Source organism: Urocitellus parryii, chromosome 7 (genome assembly GCF_045843805.1).
Source record: "Urocitellus parryii isolate mUroPar1 chromosome 7, mUroPar1.hap1, whole genome shotgun sequence".
NCBI lineage: Eukaryota > Metazoa > Chordata > Mammalia > Rodentia > Sciuridae > Urocitellus > Urocitellus parryii.
The window spans coordinates 148,997,347-149,017,593 of NC_135537.1; the positions used below are offsets into that span (position 1 = coordinate 148,997,347).

General features: G+C 37.2%; 1 protein-coding gene across 1 annotated transcript in view; it reads right to left on the reverse strand.

The window, feature by feature from the left end:
* Appbp2 (amyloid beta precursor protein binding protein 2) overlaps window positions 1–14,980 on the reverse strand; it is a 54,962-nt gene extending 39,982 nt beyond the window's left edge. The window contains exon 1 of the mRNA XM_026398059.2: window positions 14,496–14,980. Within this exon, the coding sequence (XP_026253844.1) occupies window positions 14,496–14,633 (138 nt within the window). The 5' untranslated portion in view covers window positions 14,634–14,980. The remainder of the gene's footprint in view (window positions 1–14,495) is intronic.
* Between the last annotated feature and the right edge of the window lie 5,267 nt (window positions 14,981–20,247).

Consider the following 20,247-nt stretch of genomic DNA (forward strand, 5'->3'; position numbering starts at 1 on the left):
GAAATTGATTGTATAAAAGCCTAAAATGTTCACGAATATAAAACACTATTAAAATTCAACAATACTACATAAAATATTAATAATATATGTGTAAGAGTTATTTTCATTAATACACAAAGGGGTCTAATAAAAAAATGAACTGCCTAGTGATGTTTTTAGAAGCAAAGGTTTCCAGGATCTAAAATAAAAATCTTGAAAGAAAATTAAAGCAACTATTCCCACAGCAATGCAAGACAGCCCAAAATCCAGAGAACTCCTTGGGAGATAAAGGTGGAAATAAAAATCTCCGAACATTTTCAACTGGCATAACTGCTCCCCAACTCATTTCAAAATTACCACAAATTAAGAGTAAACAGCATAACCTTAACAGCAAACTAGCAAATTAATTAACAAAGTAATCTGTTTAATTCCTAACCACAACAACAAAACCCAGAAAGATTTAGAAAAAGGCATTCAAGAAATTGAGTCCAAAACTATAATGTAAGAAAAACTGAAGTCACATAGGTGCCCACATGCATGCACGCACATATGGAAACTCATGCATCTCACATGTTTGTAACTGTTTGCAAGTCACTGAATCATTGGAAAAAAAAAAAAGACTTTCAAAAATGAAAGATTATTATCAATTAAAATGACCATGATAACACAAAAACTGAACAAGTTCCCAAAAGGTTTGAGTTAATATATTTTTATTTTGGTTTTTAAATTGTGTACCTATATTTTATATGCATAATAGTTAATAAAATGTTTATATCAACGGTATAGGATTACTATCTAAAAACTTTCACCTCCACTGTTATCATCATCTTTAACCTGAATTACTACAAAGGTTTAGTAGAACTGGACTCTGCATTAATATTCTTTAATTTTTACTTTAGTATTATTTATTTTTGCAGTATTGGGGATTAAATCCAGGGGAGCTTACCACTGAAGTACATCCTGAATCTTTTTTTTTAAATTTTGAAACAGGGGCTTGCTAAACTACCTTAAACTTGCAATCCTCCTGCCTCAGCCTGTTCCCCTTTAGTCAACTGCCCACACAGTAGCCACAACTATCTTTGTAAAAAGTAAATCATACCATGTCATTCCCCTGTTTAAAACCTTTTAATTAGTCAGGTACCTTCCAGTGATCCTAGTAACTTTGAAGGCTGAGATAGAGAGATCTCAAGTTCAAGACCAGCCTCAGCAATTTAGAATTTCAAAAATAAAATAAAAAGGATTGGGGTATGTAGCTCAGTGGTAAATGGCCTGAGTTCAATTCCCAGTACTCCCCAATTTTTTTTTTTTTTTTTTAAGTAAAACCTTTTAATGAGTTGGGTGCGGTGGCACATGCCTGTAATCTCAGAGAATGAGGTTAGGGAATTGAGGCAGGAGGAATACAAGTTCAAAGCCAGCCTGGGAAACTTATCGAGACCCTGTCTCAAATTCAATTTAAAAATAAATAAAGAAGAAAGGGTGGGGATGTATCTCAGTGGTACAGTGCTTGCCTAGCATGTGTGAGGCCCTGGGCTCAATCCCCAGTACTGCAAAAGAAACAAATAAATACCCTTCAATGGCACCCTAACACACTTAGAACAAGTCCAAAATCTTTGACCAATAAGTTCCTATAACTTGTCTCACCCCCACCCATCTTTCTGACCTCACCTTCTATTGTTCTTTCTTCTGTATTCCTGCCACCTTAGGTTTCTTTTAGCTCATGACTTCTATCTCCTTACCATGATTCTTTGCCTGTTAATTTGTAATTCAAATTATCTCAACTAATATTTCACTTTCTCAGACCTTTCCCTGACTCCCCAATCTAAACTGTCTCCTGTTATACTTTCCCACAACACACTGTGCTTTCCCTTCATAATAGCAACATGCATTCACTTAAGTGGATATTTGTTAAATGTGTCACTCCATTACACACTACTCTATGAAGTGAGCATAATCACTACTATAATATCCCCAGAACCTAGCACAATGCCTAGCAATAGATATGCATTCATTATTTTCAGAATGAATAATCCAAATTAGTAGTTATCTCCTTTGGCTGGTACTCAGAAGAAACAACAAAAAATGCAAGACAATTTCTAATCTGAAATTTATAATTAGTCAACCACATATTAGTACTATTATTCTATTTATTGATACCATCCAGAGGTTGGTAAATCTGACATAAAGGGAAATACTCCAAATGCATACATTTTTTTTTCTTTTACAATACTGAGGCCTGAAGACAGGCACACTATACCACTAAGCTACAGCCCCAGTTCTTTTAATTCTTTATTGTGAGCCGACATGCCACTAATTTACTCAAGCTGGCTTTGAACTTGGGATTCTCCTATCCTCAGCCTCCCAAGTAGCTGGTATGATAGGCATGTATCAACAAGCCCAGCTCACACACAATTTCTATTGTCTCCACACCAGGGTGTAAACTTATACACTTGTTTTTTGTTTGTTTTTATACTGGGGATATAACTGAGGGGCACTTAACTACTGAGCTACATCCTCAGCCCCTTTTTTTATTTTGAGGGTCTCGCTAAACTGCTGAGGCTGGCTTTGAACTTATGATCCTCCTGCCTCAGCCTCCTGACTTACTGGGATTACAGGTGTGTGCCACCATGCCCAACTGGTATAAACTTAAAGACAAAAATTTGGAGCCAGGCACAATAACACATGCCTGTAGTCTCAGCAACTCAGGAAGCTGAGGCAGGAGGACAGCAAGTCCAAGGGCAGCTTGAGCAGCTTAATGAAGTCCCAGGCAACTTAGTGAGACCCTGCCTCAAAATAAAAAATAAAAAGGGCTGGGGATGTGGCTCAGTGGTAAAGTGTCCCTGGGTTAAATTCCAAGTAGCCCCTGTAAAAAAAAATAAAATCAAGAATAAATTCTAGGGGCTGGGGATATGGCTCAAGCGGTAGTGCGCTCGCCTGGCACGTGTGCGGACTGGGTTCGATCCTCAGCACCACAAAGAAAGATGTTGTGTCCGCCAAAAACTAAAAAATAAATATTAAAAAATTCTCTCTCTCTCTCCCTAAAAAAAATTAAATTCTAAATATAGCTGCTTAAATTTATAGGCAAAAATAGGTGTTTCCTATTTTAACATTTTTTATCAAGTACCCTATATTCATCACACAAAATTCTTTTTTTTTTTTTTTAATTTTTTATTTACTTTTTAGTTTTCGGCAGACACAACATCTTTGTTTGTATGTGGTGCTGAGGATTGAAGCTGGGCCGCATGCATGCCAGGCGAGCACGCTACTGTTTGAGCCACATTCCCAGACTCCATCACACAAAATTCTTACCTTACTAAACAACTTGTTATGTCTTCGTGATTTTCATATCAAAAGCAAAAATACAGGGTTGGGGTTGTGGCTTGGTGGTAAAGATGTTTGCCCTAGCATGCATGAGGCACTGGGTTTGATCCCTAGCACCATATAAAAAAAGTAAATACATACAAAAAAGCAAGAATATAGGAGGGTGCGGTGGTGCATGTCTGTAACCCCATCAGCTCAGGAGGCTGAGGTTGGAGGATGGTGAGTTCAAAGCCAGTCTCAGCAATGGTGAGGTGCTTAGCAACTCAGTGAGAACCTGTCTCTAAATAAAATACAAAAAAATAAGGCTGGGAACATGGCACAGTGGTTGAATACCTCTGAGTTGAATCCCTGGTACCCTCCCCCCACACACAAAAAGCAAGAATATTACAACTAAGAATATTCTACTTATCGTTTTATTTATTTATTTTTGGAGCTGGGGAATAATACTCTTTCATGCTAAGCATGTGCCCAGCCACTGGGCTAAACACACCCCACCGTCATTTTTATTTATTTATTTTGTGGTGCTGGGGATTAAATTCAGGGCCTTGTGCGTGTGAGGCCAGCACTCTACCAACTAAGCTATATCCCCAGCCCCGCCCCCACCATTTTTATTAACTTAATAAATATCAGGAACATCTGCACAAGGTACTATGCTAAGTTTTAACAGTGGTGACTATAATCACCACAGCAATAAAGTCAGTAAAACTACTCCCTGATCTAAAAAAAATTAGATAATCTATCAAACATAAAAATGAAGTTCACAAAATAATGATGAAAGTAGCCAGAGAGCCGAAGGAACACAAATAAAATACATTCTTCAAGAAAGAAATTCAGTTGAGTTTTGCAGAGGAATGGGAGTAAAACTTCTAGATATATGATGAATAGAACAAACACAGACAAACCTTCTAGTCCTTTTTCAAATAGGAAAATACAGAATATAATGTCACAAAATAAGTTTTGTATAAACAGCTGTGTTTCAAGCCTAGAAATCCCACAGTTGCCAAAAATTAAGAAAATATAAACTTGAAAACAGCTGGGCGGGGCTGGGGATGTGGCTCAAGCGGTAGCGCGCTCGCCTGGTATGCGTGCGGCCCGGGTTCGATCCTCAGCACCACATACAAACAAAGATGTTGTGTCTGCCGAAAACTAAAAAATAAATATTGAAAATTCTCTCTCTCTCCGCTCTCACTCTCTCTTTAAAAAAAAAAAAGAAAACAGCTGGGAAGAAAGAAATAGAATATACCTCTGAATGACTTCATGCTAGAATAGCAAAGATCAGAAAAGAGTTCACGTAGCATATTCTATAAGCAAAGGAACCTAAAAATTAATTGCCTGCCCAAAGACAGGAGCAAAAAGTCCCCCATGAGAAACTGAAGCCTACAGATTAAGACTCATATGAGTATGCAGCAAAAATTCATATTATCTAGATGATTTACCAACAATAAATGCAGAAACTGGAATTAACAGTTGGTCAGAAACCAATGAAACCCATAAAGTCATCACAGACAAATGCAAAAACACCAGGTATTGAGGAGTAATGAAAATGTTTTATATATTCATCAGTGAAGTTTAGATTGTGGGAAACTGCAGAGTTTATAGGACAAAGGAACCTATTTCTTCAAAAAATGAATTGCTAAGAAGACAAAACAAAAATGAAAAGTGAAATATAAAGAGAAACTTCAGCAATATAGCAGTTGGGCTAGATGGTGCACACCTATAATCCCAGCTACTTGGAGGCTAAGATATGAGGATCACAAGTTTGAGGCCAGCTTGAGCAATTTAGCAAGACCCTGTCTCACAATTAAAAAAAAAAAAAAAAAAGGGCCACAAGTGAAGCCCATTGTAGAGCAATTGCCTATCATGTGCAAGACCCTACGTTCATTCCCTAGTATCGAAAAAGAAACCAAAAGATAGACAGATATACTAACCGCTTAAGGTGTGGAACTTACCTGGATCTTTATCCAAACAAGTAAACTGAAAAATACATACAAATTTGACATCTGAGTCAACTAAAAATTTGAACAATGACTGGATATTTAATAAATTAAGGAATCACCATTAAGCTTTCTCAGGCATAATAGTATAATGGATATCAAAATATTTACAGATGAAATGATATGGTGTCTAGATTTACTTACAAACAGAAGAAAGGGGGAAAAGGGTGAAAAAATAAGACTCAGTGACAAGACTGGCTAAGAACAGATAATCTTTTTAAGCTTGGTGGTGGATAAATAAGAATTCATTATTCTGCTCTACACTGGTATATACTAAAATTTTTTCCATCAACATTTTTCTTTAAAGCCCTACAAAATACCCTTTATCTCTATAATAAATAAAGTAATATTTTAATAAGCATGTTATCTTCACTTACAAGATTCTTTTATTCTTGTGATCTAATCTCCAAATGTTCTCTCTCAGGCCATTTGTATTTTCTTACAAACAATTCTTTGTTGTTGTGTTGTTGTACTAGTAGTAGATGGGACAGCATGCCTTTTCTTATTTTTATGTAGTGCTAAGTGCCTCACATATGCTAAGCAAGCGTTCTGCCACTGAGCTATTGCCCCAGCCCTACAAACATAATTTCAATAAATAATTTTTATTTATTTTATCCATAAATTTCAGTAAGTTTTTTCCTAAAACACAATTTCTGTCTGATTAGCATGGCATTAAATAAGTTATTTTACATTTTAAAAAGCTATTCCACAATTTATGGACTGGGGTTGTGGCTCAGTGGCAGAGCGCTTGCCTCACACATGTGAGGCACTGGATTAGATCCTCAGCAACTCATAAAAACAAATAAAAAACAAACTAAAGGTACTGTGTTCATCTACAACTAAAGAAAAGAAAATTTTAAAAAAAAAGCTATTCCACAATTTAAAAAGCTATTTTTCTCCTTCCTATTGTATCAATAGTTGTTTGCCCTTCCTAATTTTAGCTTTCTTTCTTTCACCTCCCTAATTTTTAGCTTTCTCATATGTTTCTTTATTTGGCTAGCTAATGAATTAAATATTAGATAAATTACCTATTTTTAAAGGACTTAGTTCTCATTCATGCTGACTTTAAAAAATCAGTAGTCAGGTTATTTCCCTCTTAGTACAACTTTGTGTCCAAGATAACTGACCTCCCTCCTCCCAATATTGAATCCAGGGCCTCCTGCAGATTAAGACATGCTCTATCATTGAGCTACATCCCCAGTCCCAAGATATTTTACTATTAAAAATTCTACTTTTCGGGGCTGGGGATGTGGCTCAAGCGGTAGCGCGCTCGCCTGGTATGCGTGCGACCCGGGTTCGATCCTCAGCACCACATGCCAACAAAGATGTTGAGTCCGCCGAGAACTAAAAAATAAATATTAAAAATTCTTAAAAAAAAAAAAAAAAAATTCTTCTTTTCTTTTTTGGTACTGGGGATTGAATCCAGGGGCTCTTTACCCTTGAGTTACATCATTAGTCTGTTTTATTTTTTATTTTAAAACAGGGTCTCGCTAAAGTGCCGAGACTGGCCTCAAACTGTGATCTTCCTGTCTCAGCCTCTTGAATTGCTGGGGTTACAGGCACATGCCACAGCACCCACCTTCTACTTTCTTTTTCTTTAAATACATTTTTTTCTGCTTACCAAAGTTAATATATGGCCCCCCCCCAAAACCCAAGTATTAGAAAAATATATTTTAAAAGTATATATACACACATTTCTAAAAATGACTGCAATCCTATACTTGAGTAAATATTAAAACTTTCTTGTGTTCCTCTTGATTTTTCAGCACAGAGTAACATACATATTAAAAACACATAGCAGATTATGCTTTCATATTACTTTACAACAAGTAAATTACTATTTTCCCCAACTGCTCTGTGCTCTGGCACCTCTAGTCCAGGATATACAGAATTCTCATTTTTTAAAAATTTTTATTCTAATTTGTTATATATGACAGCAGAATGCATTATAGTTCATATTATACATATAGAACACAATTTTTCATATCTCTGGTTGTATACAAAGTATAGAATCCTCATACTTAATGCCTACAATACAATATTCCATTTCTAATTGATTAGAATATAGTTGTCTTTGATTTCTGCTGCATTGAATAAACATCAGCAGCATTTTCTGTACACTCAACAAACATTTCTACAGGAAAATTCTCTAAATGGTATTGTGGATTAAAGTGTATGAGTGATTTGAATTTTTAAACCTTGACAATCTGATAGGTGAATACTGAATACTATTTTTAAAATATTTTTCTTTAAGCCCAACACAAATACAAAAGAGTACACAACTCAAATTTTAAACTCAAAGTTTAATAAATTTTCACAACGTAAATACACAGTATCCAGATCAGAATCCCCAAGGCCTCCCCTCATGGTCTTAGATAGTCACTGTTCTACCAGGGTAACCTCTCCTAACTTCCAACACCTTAATTTTGGCTGCTTTTGAGAGTCTATAAATGGAATCATAAAGTATACATATACTCACAGTTTCCAAACGATACAACAAGGTACCTTGGTGCACTGTAGGACATTTTTAATCTGAGAGAAATAATATTCAACATCTGTATCACGCTGTACCAACTCAGACTGTTACCCTTACTTTCATTGATATCTTTAAGAAGCTGTTTTCAGTTATTGCTGTGATAAAAATGTGCAAAAATATGGAACAGGAAATGAGTGTTGATGTTCATCTGATTCTAAGGTTTTGAAACGTTGTACAGTGCCCAGCAATCACAAACATCCCATTAATAATTGTGATTGTTACCCCCCCACACACACACACACACACAATGTTTTGTCTCCACATGTCCTGTAGAATTGCCACATAGTACAAATTAATCTGTCCTTCATGTTTTATACCTGGGTGCCTTCTTTCATCACTACTCCTGTGTTTGGGGGCTTTTATTAAATAAGATAAAGGTTACTTGAACATAAGCACTGTCATATAGGGTATTCTATTTGAAAACTGGGATAACTACTAAGTGGTAGCATATACAACATGAATACACTGGTCTATGAGGTAATTCACATACAATGGGATGAAGCTGGACATGGAGAGATTTCACTGTACTAATCAGAACAGCAAACTATTTAAAATTTATGAATTGTTTACGTTTGGAATTTCCCATTTAATATTTTTAGATCATGGCAGATCACAGGTAACAAAAACCACAGAAAGTGAAATCTCAGATAAAGAGAGACTACTGTACTGTGATTGATTTATTTTACCCGCTAACATTTGTGAAACTCATCTATCTTATTTCAAGTAGTTGTTCATTCATTTTCACTGTATAATGACTATTCCAGAATTTATTAATTCTCCTATTGATGAGAATTTGGAAGATTTCCACTTTTTGGTTATTATGAAATTTTGCTATGAAAATTTCTACGTATGTATATCTTAAAGTGGAATTAATGAATTATAGGATGTATATATACAGGCATATACTTTCAGTTTTAGTAATGTTAGTTATCCAAAATGATATATCAATTTACACTCCTACTAACATTATACAAGTTTTATTGTTCCATATCAACAATTTTTTTCTTTCTCGTGTAATCATTTTGATGAGTGTATGGTGAAAAAATACTTCCCTGAAGATGAAATGAGACTAAGTAACTAATTGGCCTTTGAATATTCTCTTTTTTGAATGCCTATTAAAGTTCTTTCATTATTTAAAAAAAAAAAACAAAACTTTTTTTAGAAAATGAGTTATTTTTCTTTGCTATTAATTTGTATTTCTTTAGATGCATATGGCTCCTGTCAGATATATGTACTGCAAATGTCTTCCACCATTCTGTGGTTTGGCTTTTCACTCTCTTAAGGTATCTTTTGATGAACAGATGTTTTGGATTTTAATATAGTCACTTTTTAAAAAAACTTTCTTTACAGTTAGCTGATTTGTATTCCATTTAATAAATCTCTGATGACATAATAGAAAATTTTTTCTTATAAAACTATTAGCCAGGTATGGTGGCGCATGCCTGTAATCCCAGCTCCTCAAGAGGGTGATGCAGGAGGATCACAAGTTCAAAGTTAGCCTCAGCAACTTGGTGAGCCTAAGCAACTTAACAAGACCCTGTCTTAAAATAAAAAAGGGCTGGGGATGTGGCTTAGTGGTTAAGCATTCCTGGATTCAATCCCTGGTTTAAAAACAACAAGAAAAACAAAAACAAACTCAAAACTGTTTTATTTTTCACATTTATATCAGCAATTCATTTGGAAATGATTTTTGTATATGGTGTGAAGTAAGATACCTTTTCTCTCCTCACAGATACCAAACTGACCAACACCATTTCTTTGACCTTCCTTTCCCCATTGTACTATGTCTGTTTTATCATAAAGCAAGTGACAGTCTACATATCAGTCTTTTTCTGAACTATTTTTGTTTCGCTGCTGCCAATACTATACTATCTTAATCTTTTTCTTCATACTTTTAAAAGTATTACTGCTAGGTATTTGGTGGTGTAAATCCCACAGATTTTGTTCTTTCATCTTTTTGACTGCCTTGGCTTGATCTGGCATTTGAATCTGCATTTCAGTTGTGCATCCTTTGATGATTACTGAGCATTTTTCCTCATATAAGCTAGCCAGTTCAAGTTCTTTGGACATGAGGTAGTTTGCCTTTTTCATACTGATTTGATCTTTCTGTGTTAGGAAAGCTGCCTTTTACCTGTTAAATCCCACCTATTTTTAAAAAAATGTATTAAAAAGTATCAATTTTATTTTCCCCTCCTGGTTTTTGGTTTCATGCTTAGAAAATTCTCCATGCCAAGATGGCAGTACAATGTTGGCAAGATAAGTAGCAGAGGTATTCACCTCTTTATAAATTTTTAAAAATGTTTTACATTTTTATAATTTGTAAATTACCTTAAAAACAATTTGTTTCAAAGCTGGGCACAGTGGTACTGTAATCCCAGCAACTAGGGAAGCTGAGGCAGGATTGCAAATTCAAAGCCAGCCTCAATGACTTAGCAAAACCCTGTCCCAAAAAATTAAAAAGGCTGGAATGTAGATCAGTGGTTAAATGCCCCTGGGTTCAATCCTGGTACCAAAAAAAAAAAAAAAAAAAAACTTTCAAGAAGACATTTCAGCCATTTCCCACTGTAAAATATACTGACCCAATAATTTATTCTAACACATCCAAGGTTTCAATAGCCATATTTATTTATTTATTTATTTATTTTTGAGAGAGAGAGAATTTTAATATTTATTTTTCAGTTTTGGGTGGACACATCATCTTTGTTTGTATGTGGTGCTGGGGATCGAACCCGGGCGGCACACATGCCTGGCAAGCGCGCTACCGCTTGAGCCACATCCCCAGTCCTCAATAGCCATATTTAAATCTTTCAATTCATGTGGAATTCATTTTGGTACATAGTATGATACCTCCAAATTTGTGACAATCATTTTTTGCAAACTTACCTCTATACCCTGGTTGTTAACTCTTTCCTTCTGTTCTCAGAGAAAATATGTATTTCTTTCCCCAATGTCAAATTAAGACTAATTCCTTAATTTATGAATGATGAAAGAGGAAAGACCAAAAAGGTCCAAGACTCATTATTTAATGCTTCTGCTCCTTAATCTATTTTCTGCCTAACTAGTATATTCAATCTCTCACTTTCTTTATTTCTCTCCCTTCCCTTCTTCAGGAGCAGTCAACATTCCTATTTCTTGACCTTCTATTCATTGCACAGCCTACTCTACTAGTATTTTGCTACTATGCCTTCATCTGAAACTACTGACCAAAATTAATATAGTGACGCTGGAATACACCAATCAAGAACATAGAACATAGGGAGGGGTTGGGTAGCTTAGTGGTAGAGCGCTCACCTAGCATGTGTGAGGCCCTGGGTTCGATCCTCAGCACCACATAAAAATAAATAAAAAAATAAAGGTACAATACCTTTGTGTCCAACTATAACCAAAAAATAAATATTAAAAAAATGTACTTTTAAAAAAATATGGGGGGGGGAGGCTGGAATTGTGGCTAAGTGGTAGAGTGCCCGCCTAGCATGCAAGAGGCACTGCATGTTCGATCCTCAGCACCACATAAATGTAAAATAAAGATATTGTGTCCACCTAAAACTTAAGAATACAATATTAAAAAAAAAATAGGGGGGTTGGAATTGTGGGTCTGAGGTAGAGCGCTTGCCTTGCACAAATGAGGTACTTGGCTTGATTCTGAGCACCACATAAAATAAATAAATAAAATAAAGGTACTGTGTCCATCTACAACTAAAAAAAAAACACCACACACACACAAGGATATTCCCCCCCAGAGGGAAACTTTAAAAAATATTTTTAATTTATCAATGGACCTTTATTTCATTTATTTATATGTGGTACTGAGAATTGAACCCAGTGCCTCACACATGTAGCCAAGCGTTTTACCACTGAGCCACAACCCCAGACCTTAGTATTTTTATTCCAAAAATACTAAGGTATTTTGTCTATGACTATGCCTACTGGTAGAACTAGGGATTATAGAAGAGATCTGATTTTTTCTTTGGCTCTTAAATGGAGAAAACTGTAAACAATTCATTTTCTAAAACTTCTACAAGTTGGGCAGGGAATGAGTATCTATATTTATGTGTGGACTTAAAGTGCTTAAAAAATGCTTTATGTGTGAGTACTGTATTTAAATATCCTTCTTATATCTCCATTAAAGAATGGAATCCTGGGCTGGGGATGTGGCTCAAGTGGTAGCGCGCTCGCCTGGCGTTCGTGCGGCCCGGGTTCGATCCTCAGCACCACATACCAACAAAGATGTTGTGTCCGCCGAGAACTAAAAAATAAATATTAAAAATTCTCTCTCTCTCTCTTTCTCTCCTCTCTCACTCTCTCTTTAAAAAAAAAAAAAAAAAAAAAAAAGAATGGAATCCTGAGCTGGGAATAGTGGTGCAGGCCTGTAATCCCAGTGACTTGGAAGGTTAAGGCATCAAGTTAGAGGTCACCCTTGGCAAATTAGTGAGGCCCTAAGCAACTCAGTGAGACCCTGACTCAAAATTTTAAAAAATAATAATAGTAAAAAAAGAATGGAATACTGATTGACTTTCTCTGTATTTCTATAGGTGTTCATAAAAAATTAGTTCTATGATATCTTCCATTAAAATAAACTACTACCTGAAGATACAAATTCTTTCCAAGCAAAAAAGCAAAGTACTCAGAAACTAAACCCTAGATTTGAGAACTTGACTCAATTACTTAACTTTCTCACCTATAAAACAGGGTCATACTCTACTTCACACAGTTTAATTGTGAGGCTAAGACAATATAGGTCAAAACACTTAACACAGTTCCAGGCACATATCAAATACCTTCCTTCACTTTAGCACAGTACCATATTCACAATAATATACAACCAGTAAGGAGTAAAGTGTGACTGGCATGGAAGGAAGTGCGCGCCTGTAATCCCAGGGACTAGCCTGTAATCGTATAGCAACTTCAAGGCCAATTTAGACAATTTAGCAAAACCCTGTCTAAAAAAATACAAAGGACTGTAGAGGATAGTGGTAAAGCACCCTGCGTTCAATCCCCAGTTGTTTCTTTTTTTTTTTTTTAAGGAGTAAAAGCATACCAAAAAGAAGCAATTTCAAAACTTTGTGAACTATGTGAGACAGAAAATGTGGCAAAGCACCATCTGTTCATACCAGCTAATAATAATCTTCAAAGGAAAACCTTCAATTAAAAGTAAAAGTTACTAAAAATGCCCAAATATTTTGAAGAAATTCAAATAGCAAAAATAATTTCCCAGTGATTTCCTCTAAAAAGTGTACCAGATTACACATGATTTAATAAAATGGACAGAGATAGCACTCACAAAACTGCAGTTGTCCAGTTTGAGAAAGATCTAATTTGTCCTTGGGGAAGAATTTACCTTAAATGAACAGTATTTCCTTACCTATATACAAAAGTAAAGCAATGTATCAAGGAATTTGAAAGGAGGGAAGTTTTCCTCTAAATCCAAAGATAATAATATGCATAGCCAAAATTAACCTTTTCCAAATAATGGGGGGGGACACATTTTAATTGTTAAAATTAGGACAAAGAGACTGGATTTAGCAGAATGCAGTATGCCAGCTGCTAATCCTGAAAAAATATTCCGAGGATGGAGAAAGAAGGCAATCTTCCCAATAAAACTTCCATAACATACCATACAGATACATGAACATACACATCTGTTAAATATCAGTTTACACTGTTCCAGCCAATTTACAAATCAAGAAGAAGTATTTAAGATTTAAAAAAATAAATCCTATCCTACTTCTAGTTACATTTTGCGAGGCAGCTACTGGTGACTAGGGGTTATCCATGCTGATTCAAGGCAAGCACTGAATAATAAATCCAGTGTTCACATTCAAATGTGGAGGGGCAGAGGAAAAGGGAGGCTCCGAGTTCATAAAGTTCTCCTCCCTCTGAAAACACTGCAAAAATTGTCTAAGAACACTTACCCTTGAAACTCCTTGGAGACTTTTTGTTCAGAGATTTTTGAGGGGGAGCGACATAGGAATGCTGCACGATTGCAACTTTCAAATACATAATTTAAATTTCTAAATTTTTTTTTTCTTTCAGGAAATTTCACCCCTTCCTTCTTCTCATATTAATAAAATCCCCAATTCAACACCAAATGTCAACCAGAAAATTCGGAGCTTTAAAGTACATGCAAATAAAGCACACAGACTATTTCCAATACCCAACTCCCTTCCAATTGGGATCAAAAAGAAGAAAGGAAGCAACGCGAGGCGGGGGTGGGGGTGGGGGTGGGGGGGATACTTGGGAAAGAAGGGCAATGGGGTGAGAAAGTGGAAGGGATGGGGAGGAGCAGAGCAAAAACTCCAGCTGCTGCTGATACTTAACTGAAAGAACAGAATGGAAAATATCTGAAAATATAGAAGAGAAGGATGGGACAGAGGCGCAACAGAGGAAGTCCACGCAAAAGGCCTACTCCAGGGGGCCACTGTGTAGAAGGGAACACCAAAATGGGGTAACACTCATTAGGAAGAAATATTAAGGCCCTAAAGTTTAGGAGAGAGAGGATGAGAAGAGAGGGTGTTTCCTGTATTGGAATCGTGGATACCGCACCAGACGTCTCGGCTGCTAGCCCGCTACGAGGGGTGAGGGGTTAACTGCGGGGGTTCGCAGACGTGGAAGGGGGTGCGGCTCCAGAGGTTGCGGCAGGAGAGCCCGGAGCAGCCAGCGGTCCGTACCTTATAGTAAACATCAAACTGGATGTTCTCGGGCAAGGAGCGGATGTCTCGGCGGGAGCGGATGTAGTTGTCCACGACAGCGGAGATGGCGGTGTTGTACAGAGTCTCTGGGATCCACTCTAGTTCCACGGCCGCCATCTTCCTTCCCTCCTCCTCCGCCTCCTCCGCCTCCTCCTCCTCCCGAAGGCCCCCGCCTCCCTCCGTAGCGAACTCCTCTGCGGCCCCGGAGGATTCGGAGGGGCGGTGGCAGCCACGCGGGCACACGGTAGAAGGGCACGGCAGCCCTGGCTCCTAGGGGGCGAGCTGCAGGGAAGCGGCAGCAGACGCAGGCGCGGGTAGAGAGCGGGACAGGGAGCAGCAGACAACCGGGCCGAAGCCTCACATTCCGGGTTTGAGAGGAACCCGGGTTCCGTCCCAGCGCCGATCTCTGCAGGGGCGGGACTGCGTGTGCGGCGTCATGACGTCAGCGCCACGCCGATGCGCTGGAGGGAAGGTATGCGGCAGGCGGAAAACTTGGGAAGAAAGAGCAACGTCCCTCCCACACACATCCTACTTTTTGAGGGGCCTGGGATAAGGGTAGATGCGAGACTCTGCCCAGGGATAAACTATTACAAGTTTTCAACCCTCCATTATGAATCACTCGAGTCCTTCAGCAAAATTCTGTATCGGGTTTCTTGGATGCGGATCCTTTTGAGTTTCAGGTAAAAGTTTGGATCCTCTCCCTAGAAAAGTACACAGTAATCCATACGTTGAAAATTATGCATTCAGGGAATTCACAAATTGAAATCCTTCCTTAGCCAAAGTCCTAAACCCAAGTTCAGAAACCACTGTCCAGGAACTAGAGATTATGAGGGAAGGGATTGCTTTTGATTGTATGACCTATTCGCCCCGTTGGAACTTTTATCACTTCTTAATCCAAGTAAAATTTACAAAAATAAAAAAAGAATAGGAGTCGCTCTAGAAGAATTGAGTAGAAAGATTATCCTGATTATGGCTGACACAAAGACAACTGTAGTGGTAAGATTTTTAAAAAGGCTCATTCGTGTCTATGAGAGGACTTAATGATAGAAACTAGTATTTCAATCTTCTTCCAGGATTAACAGTCCGACTTTAAAGGATTATCGAATAAATGGGAGTCCTTGTTTCAGCTGCTTTCCTTCCTCCACCTGAACGTCTGCTATTAATGTAGTTTAATTTTATAAGTCTGTGATTTGAAGAACTTGCAACATCTTTCTGTTGTAGGAATTTAACAAGGAAATTATTGTCATTGCTGTGGATGACACTATCTCATAGTCACTCTATAACAATGTAAATACTGAAGACAGCAATAATAATAACCTGATATTTAGCTGTAAAGGAAATGGAAGGGGTTCTTTAAATTTACCCTTCACCCAGGCATTTCAGTTAATAACAGTGGTTAGATAACTTAGTGAAAGAAAGAAATATGCCATGCCATAGTACAGGCCTGTAATCTCAGCTACTCTGGAGACTAAAGCTGGAATATTACAATTTGGAGGCCAGCCTGGGCAATTTAATGAGAGACCCTGTCTCAAAAAAGATTGGAGGGTGGGGATGGCCATGGAAAAGCGGCATATAACTCAGTGGTATAGCACCTCTGGGTCCAATCCCCAAGTACCAAAAAAAAAAAAAAAAGAAACACATTTAGTCTTCAGTCTATCTAGTTATTACTTTATAATCCTAATTTTATGATCCTAAAAAAGATGGTTGGCAAATGTAGCAAGAGAAAAATTATAAATGCCAAATTACATTTTAATTTCAGATATACAAGTAGTTTTTAAATATAAATGTTTCCATTATGTTAAGCCAAATAAGCCAAAATTAGAAGGTTGAGGGGCTTAAATTTTCTCATATGTGGAAGCTAGAGAAGGAAAAGAAAGGTGTGAGGGAATGTAGCTCAGTGGTAAAAGTGCTTGCCTATCATGCTGTGGGCTCTGGGCTCAAAAAAGAGAGAGAGAGAGACATTGTGAACAATGGGCCTCTTAATCCTTTCTTCACTGCTTTGAGACTGAGAGTTATTAAAATGTGTGAGATGGACTTAGAGACACTGGACAAGATGAGACAGACCAGCCAAAATGATGAGGCCAATGAGAAACAATTTATCGTGAGGGTTAAATGAGTCAGGACTATTAGACTGGCATCTATACGGAGGGTCAAGGGTCAAAGGGGAGAATTGACTCCTGAATTAGAATCCATCTGGAGGCTTAGACCCTTGAGAACTGGTGAAATGAGAAACCATTAGAAATTAGGCCATTTTTATTGTAGACTGTCCTCAACTGATGGAAGAAGGGTTGTCCTTTTCACTCCAGAAAATTAGGTCTGCCAGAGCTCAGATTTGAACTCAGTTGTTATACTGTGCTGTTGTTCATATTTTGAACTATAGCATAGAATCTAAGTTTCTGGTGGTCAGGACCAGATCAAAAAAGGGCTTATTATGCTGCAAGTGGCCTTGGACTTTATCTTGGAGACAATATGGAAGTAAAAGAATCAGACTTGTGTGTCAGAAACATGACAAGTTAGGTGTGGTGGTTCATGCTTGTAGTCCCAGGTACTGGGGAGGCTGAGGCAGGAGGATCATTTGAACCCAGGAGTAAGGAGACACTACCTCAAAAAAAAAAAAGAAAAAAAAATGAAAAGAAGCCAGGCATGGTGGCACATGCCTATAATACAGTGGCTCAGGAGGTTGAGGCAGGAGGATTGTAGGTTCAAAGCCAGCCTCGGCAACTTAGTGAGGCCCTAAGCAGCTTAGTGAGATCCTGTCTCAAAATAAAATGAGGTTGGAGATGTGGCTCAGTGGTTAAGGCACCTCTGGGTTCAATCTCCAGCACCACATACAAATAAAAAAGAAAAAAGAAAGAAAAAGGAAGGAAGATGGCAATAATCTATGACTAGCAGAGAGAAGCAGAAGATTTAGAATTATGTATTCCCAGCTCCACAATACACAAGAGGCCTGCTAAACTATTAAGCTGTCATGGCTTTTTTAAAATTTATTTTTTATTATTTTTTAGTTATAAATGGACACAATATCTTTTGTTTACTTAAATTTATGTAGTGCTGAAGATTGAACCCAGTGCCTCACATGTGCGAGTGAGCCACAACCATCAACTGCCACTGAGCCACAACCCCAGCCCCCTTTCATGGCTTTCTATATATTTTTGTGCGCAAAGGAACTTTGTGTTACGCACTTGCACAGTCCACTAAATTCCTCCTGGTATCTTCAAATTTGGCAGGAGACCCTTGCATGATACAGATATATATGAGGACATGTCCCTGGTCCAAAAGGATTCCTGAGGATCATAAGAGGCTATGATATCCATTGTGATTTTAAATGGCAGTTTCTTTGAAGCTGCCATCATTGAGAAATGGAACCTAAATACTTCCACTTGAATCTGAGGGGTTCTGACTGTATTGACCAATGGAGTGCAGCAGAAATGATGCTGCATGACTGCTGGAATTAGATGCGAATGGCCAAGAAGAGTTCACCTTGTTTTCTGAAATACTCTGATCCCTAAGGCACCATGTAAAAAATACTGAGTATCCTAAGGCCACCATCCACTGAGGCAACACAAGCCAAATGGAAGGCTAAATGGAAGCATTGGTCCATAGTCTCAGAATCATTCTGGCCCAGCTACCAGATGTTTTGAACAAAGAATCTCTGAATAATTCCAATTTTAAGACATTTTTGTCACCCTCAGTTTTTCCAGATGAGGGCATTATGGAGCTGACACAAACATCCCTACTGTGCTCCATATGAATTCCTGACCTACAGGGACATTATAAAATACTTGTTCATTCATCACTAAGGTTGAGGTCATTTATTATGCCATAGTAGAAAAAAGGAACACCCCAGTTATCCAGTCCCCTAAAGTTTCTAGAAACCCATAACCTGGGCTGGGATTGTACCTCTCTAGTAGAGCACTTGCCCAGCATGTGTGAAGCACTGGGTTTGATTCCCAGCACCATATACAAATAAATAAAGGTCCATTGACAGCTAAACAAATATTAAAAAAAAAAAAAAACATCACCTTAAACTCCATAATGAAACTGTTCCCTCTCAAGTCTGTATATATATTACTAAGCATATTATTTTATTCATGAAAATAATATAGTTCTTTGCCTGTGGTTTCTTAACTTTCCGATGGTCATTCTGTCACACTAAAAGGCTGAACCATGGGATATCAAAATGGAGACAATGATATTTGTCTTAAATCTGAAGAGTCTTTTTCAGAGTCCTTCAAACCTAAGTCTATGAATTATATTCAATACCCACACATTAATAACCCCAGACTAACGGTCACATGGATCTCCTAAATAGGGTCTTCCAGGTGTACCTAAGACATCACAAATCATATAAGAAAAATGATCCATGTAACTTGCAGCCAACAAAGATCAGAGCAAGTCTTTGTCAACAAGCTTTGGTCATGTGGGAGAAACAATACAGAGAGGAAATCCAGCTTAATTTCAACCCTCATCCCTATATCTGCTTAAAGATTCATGGACATGTTCATAGTTACTGTTCATGTTGTTTTGACTTCTTTAAATTCACCCTGCTTAGATGTGGCATTCCATAATCAAGATAGTTAAGTTACCTGATAGGTTTTTTTCTCATTGTTTGTTGTTGTTGTTGTCATTTTTTGTTGTTTTTGTTTTTGTTTTAACTCCATGTCTTCATTAACATATATACTATCCCCATTTGGACCTACAAAGCAATGGAAAATATAGCCTATGATTTGCCAGTCCTTGTTTTGAGGAAGCCCACCTGGAATACATACTGCATTCTTATCCTGACACTCTGAAATAATGGGTATAAAAGGACTGAGTGGGTTTTAAATTTGTGGTGACAGTGTTGATCCAATGTAAGGCTTAAGAATCATTCTTGGAAAGATAGACACACAACCAATAACAATGCAAAGTCAGAAATACTGTGATAGAGTTTTCCCAAGATATTGTAGGAATTTCCATGGGTAAGATAATGACTTGGGTTTGGATGTAATAATGCAGCTCCAAGTAGGTCAATTCTCTCAGTATTTTTAGTTGCAATGAAGTTCTCAGGAAGATAACACTGGAACAGATTTACTTGAGCAATCATAAGTGGGTTCATTTTCATTTACCTTGATATCATACCTGGTTAAAATTTCTTGGGAAATCTATCAGAATACCTGGGAAAATTGTGAATCAAACTCATAGTTCTTCATTTATGACAGTGAAAAACTAACTTTTTCACTGAGATAGAAAATAAAAACAAGTAAACTACAGGCAATATGATATAATTATATAATAGTAATAACTCTTGTGCTATCTGATGGGAATACTGTTTTCCTAAGTGATATCATATACCTCCAACCTCCCACCAAACATTTTAATTAAAAATATTTCAAATGATCCAAACCTTGAATTTTTAATTTAAAAGAAAACATAGGGTTGGGGTTGTGGCTCAGTGGTAGAGTGCTTTCCTAGCACACGTGAGGCACTGGGTTCAATCCTCAGCACTACATAAAAATAAATTAATAGAATAAAGGTATTATGTCAATCTATAACTAAAAGAATATTTAAAAATTATATATGGTAAGGCTTTTTACTGAGGTTAACAACATACTGAAGTTTGGGTCTATAAATACGCAAGCAGATTTGAGAAAAATTTCAAGACTAGAAAAATATAGTTGATAATTACTGATGATAGATAAGAGAGGAAGAATGGATAATTAGAAAAAGAAGAAAAAGTTCAGGCATTATA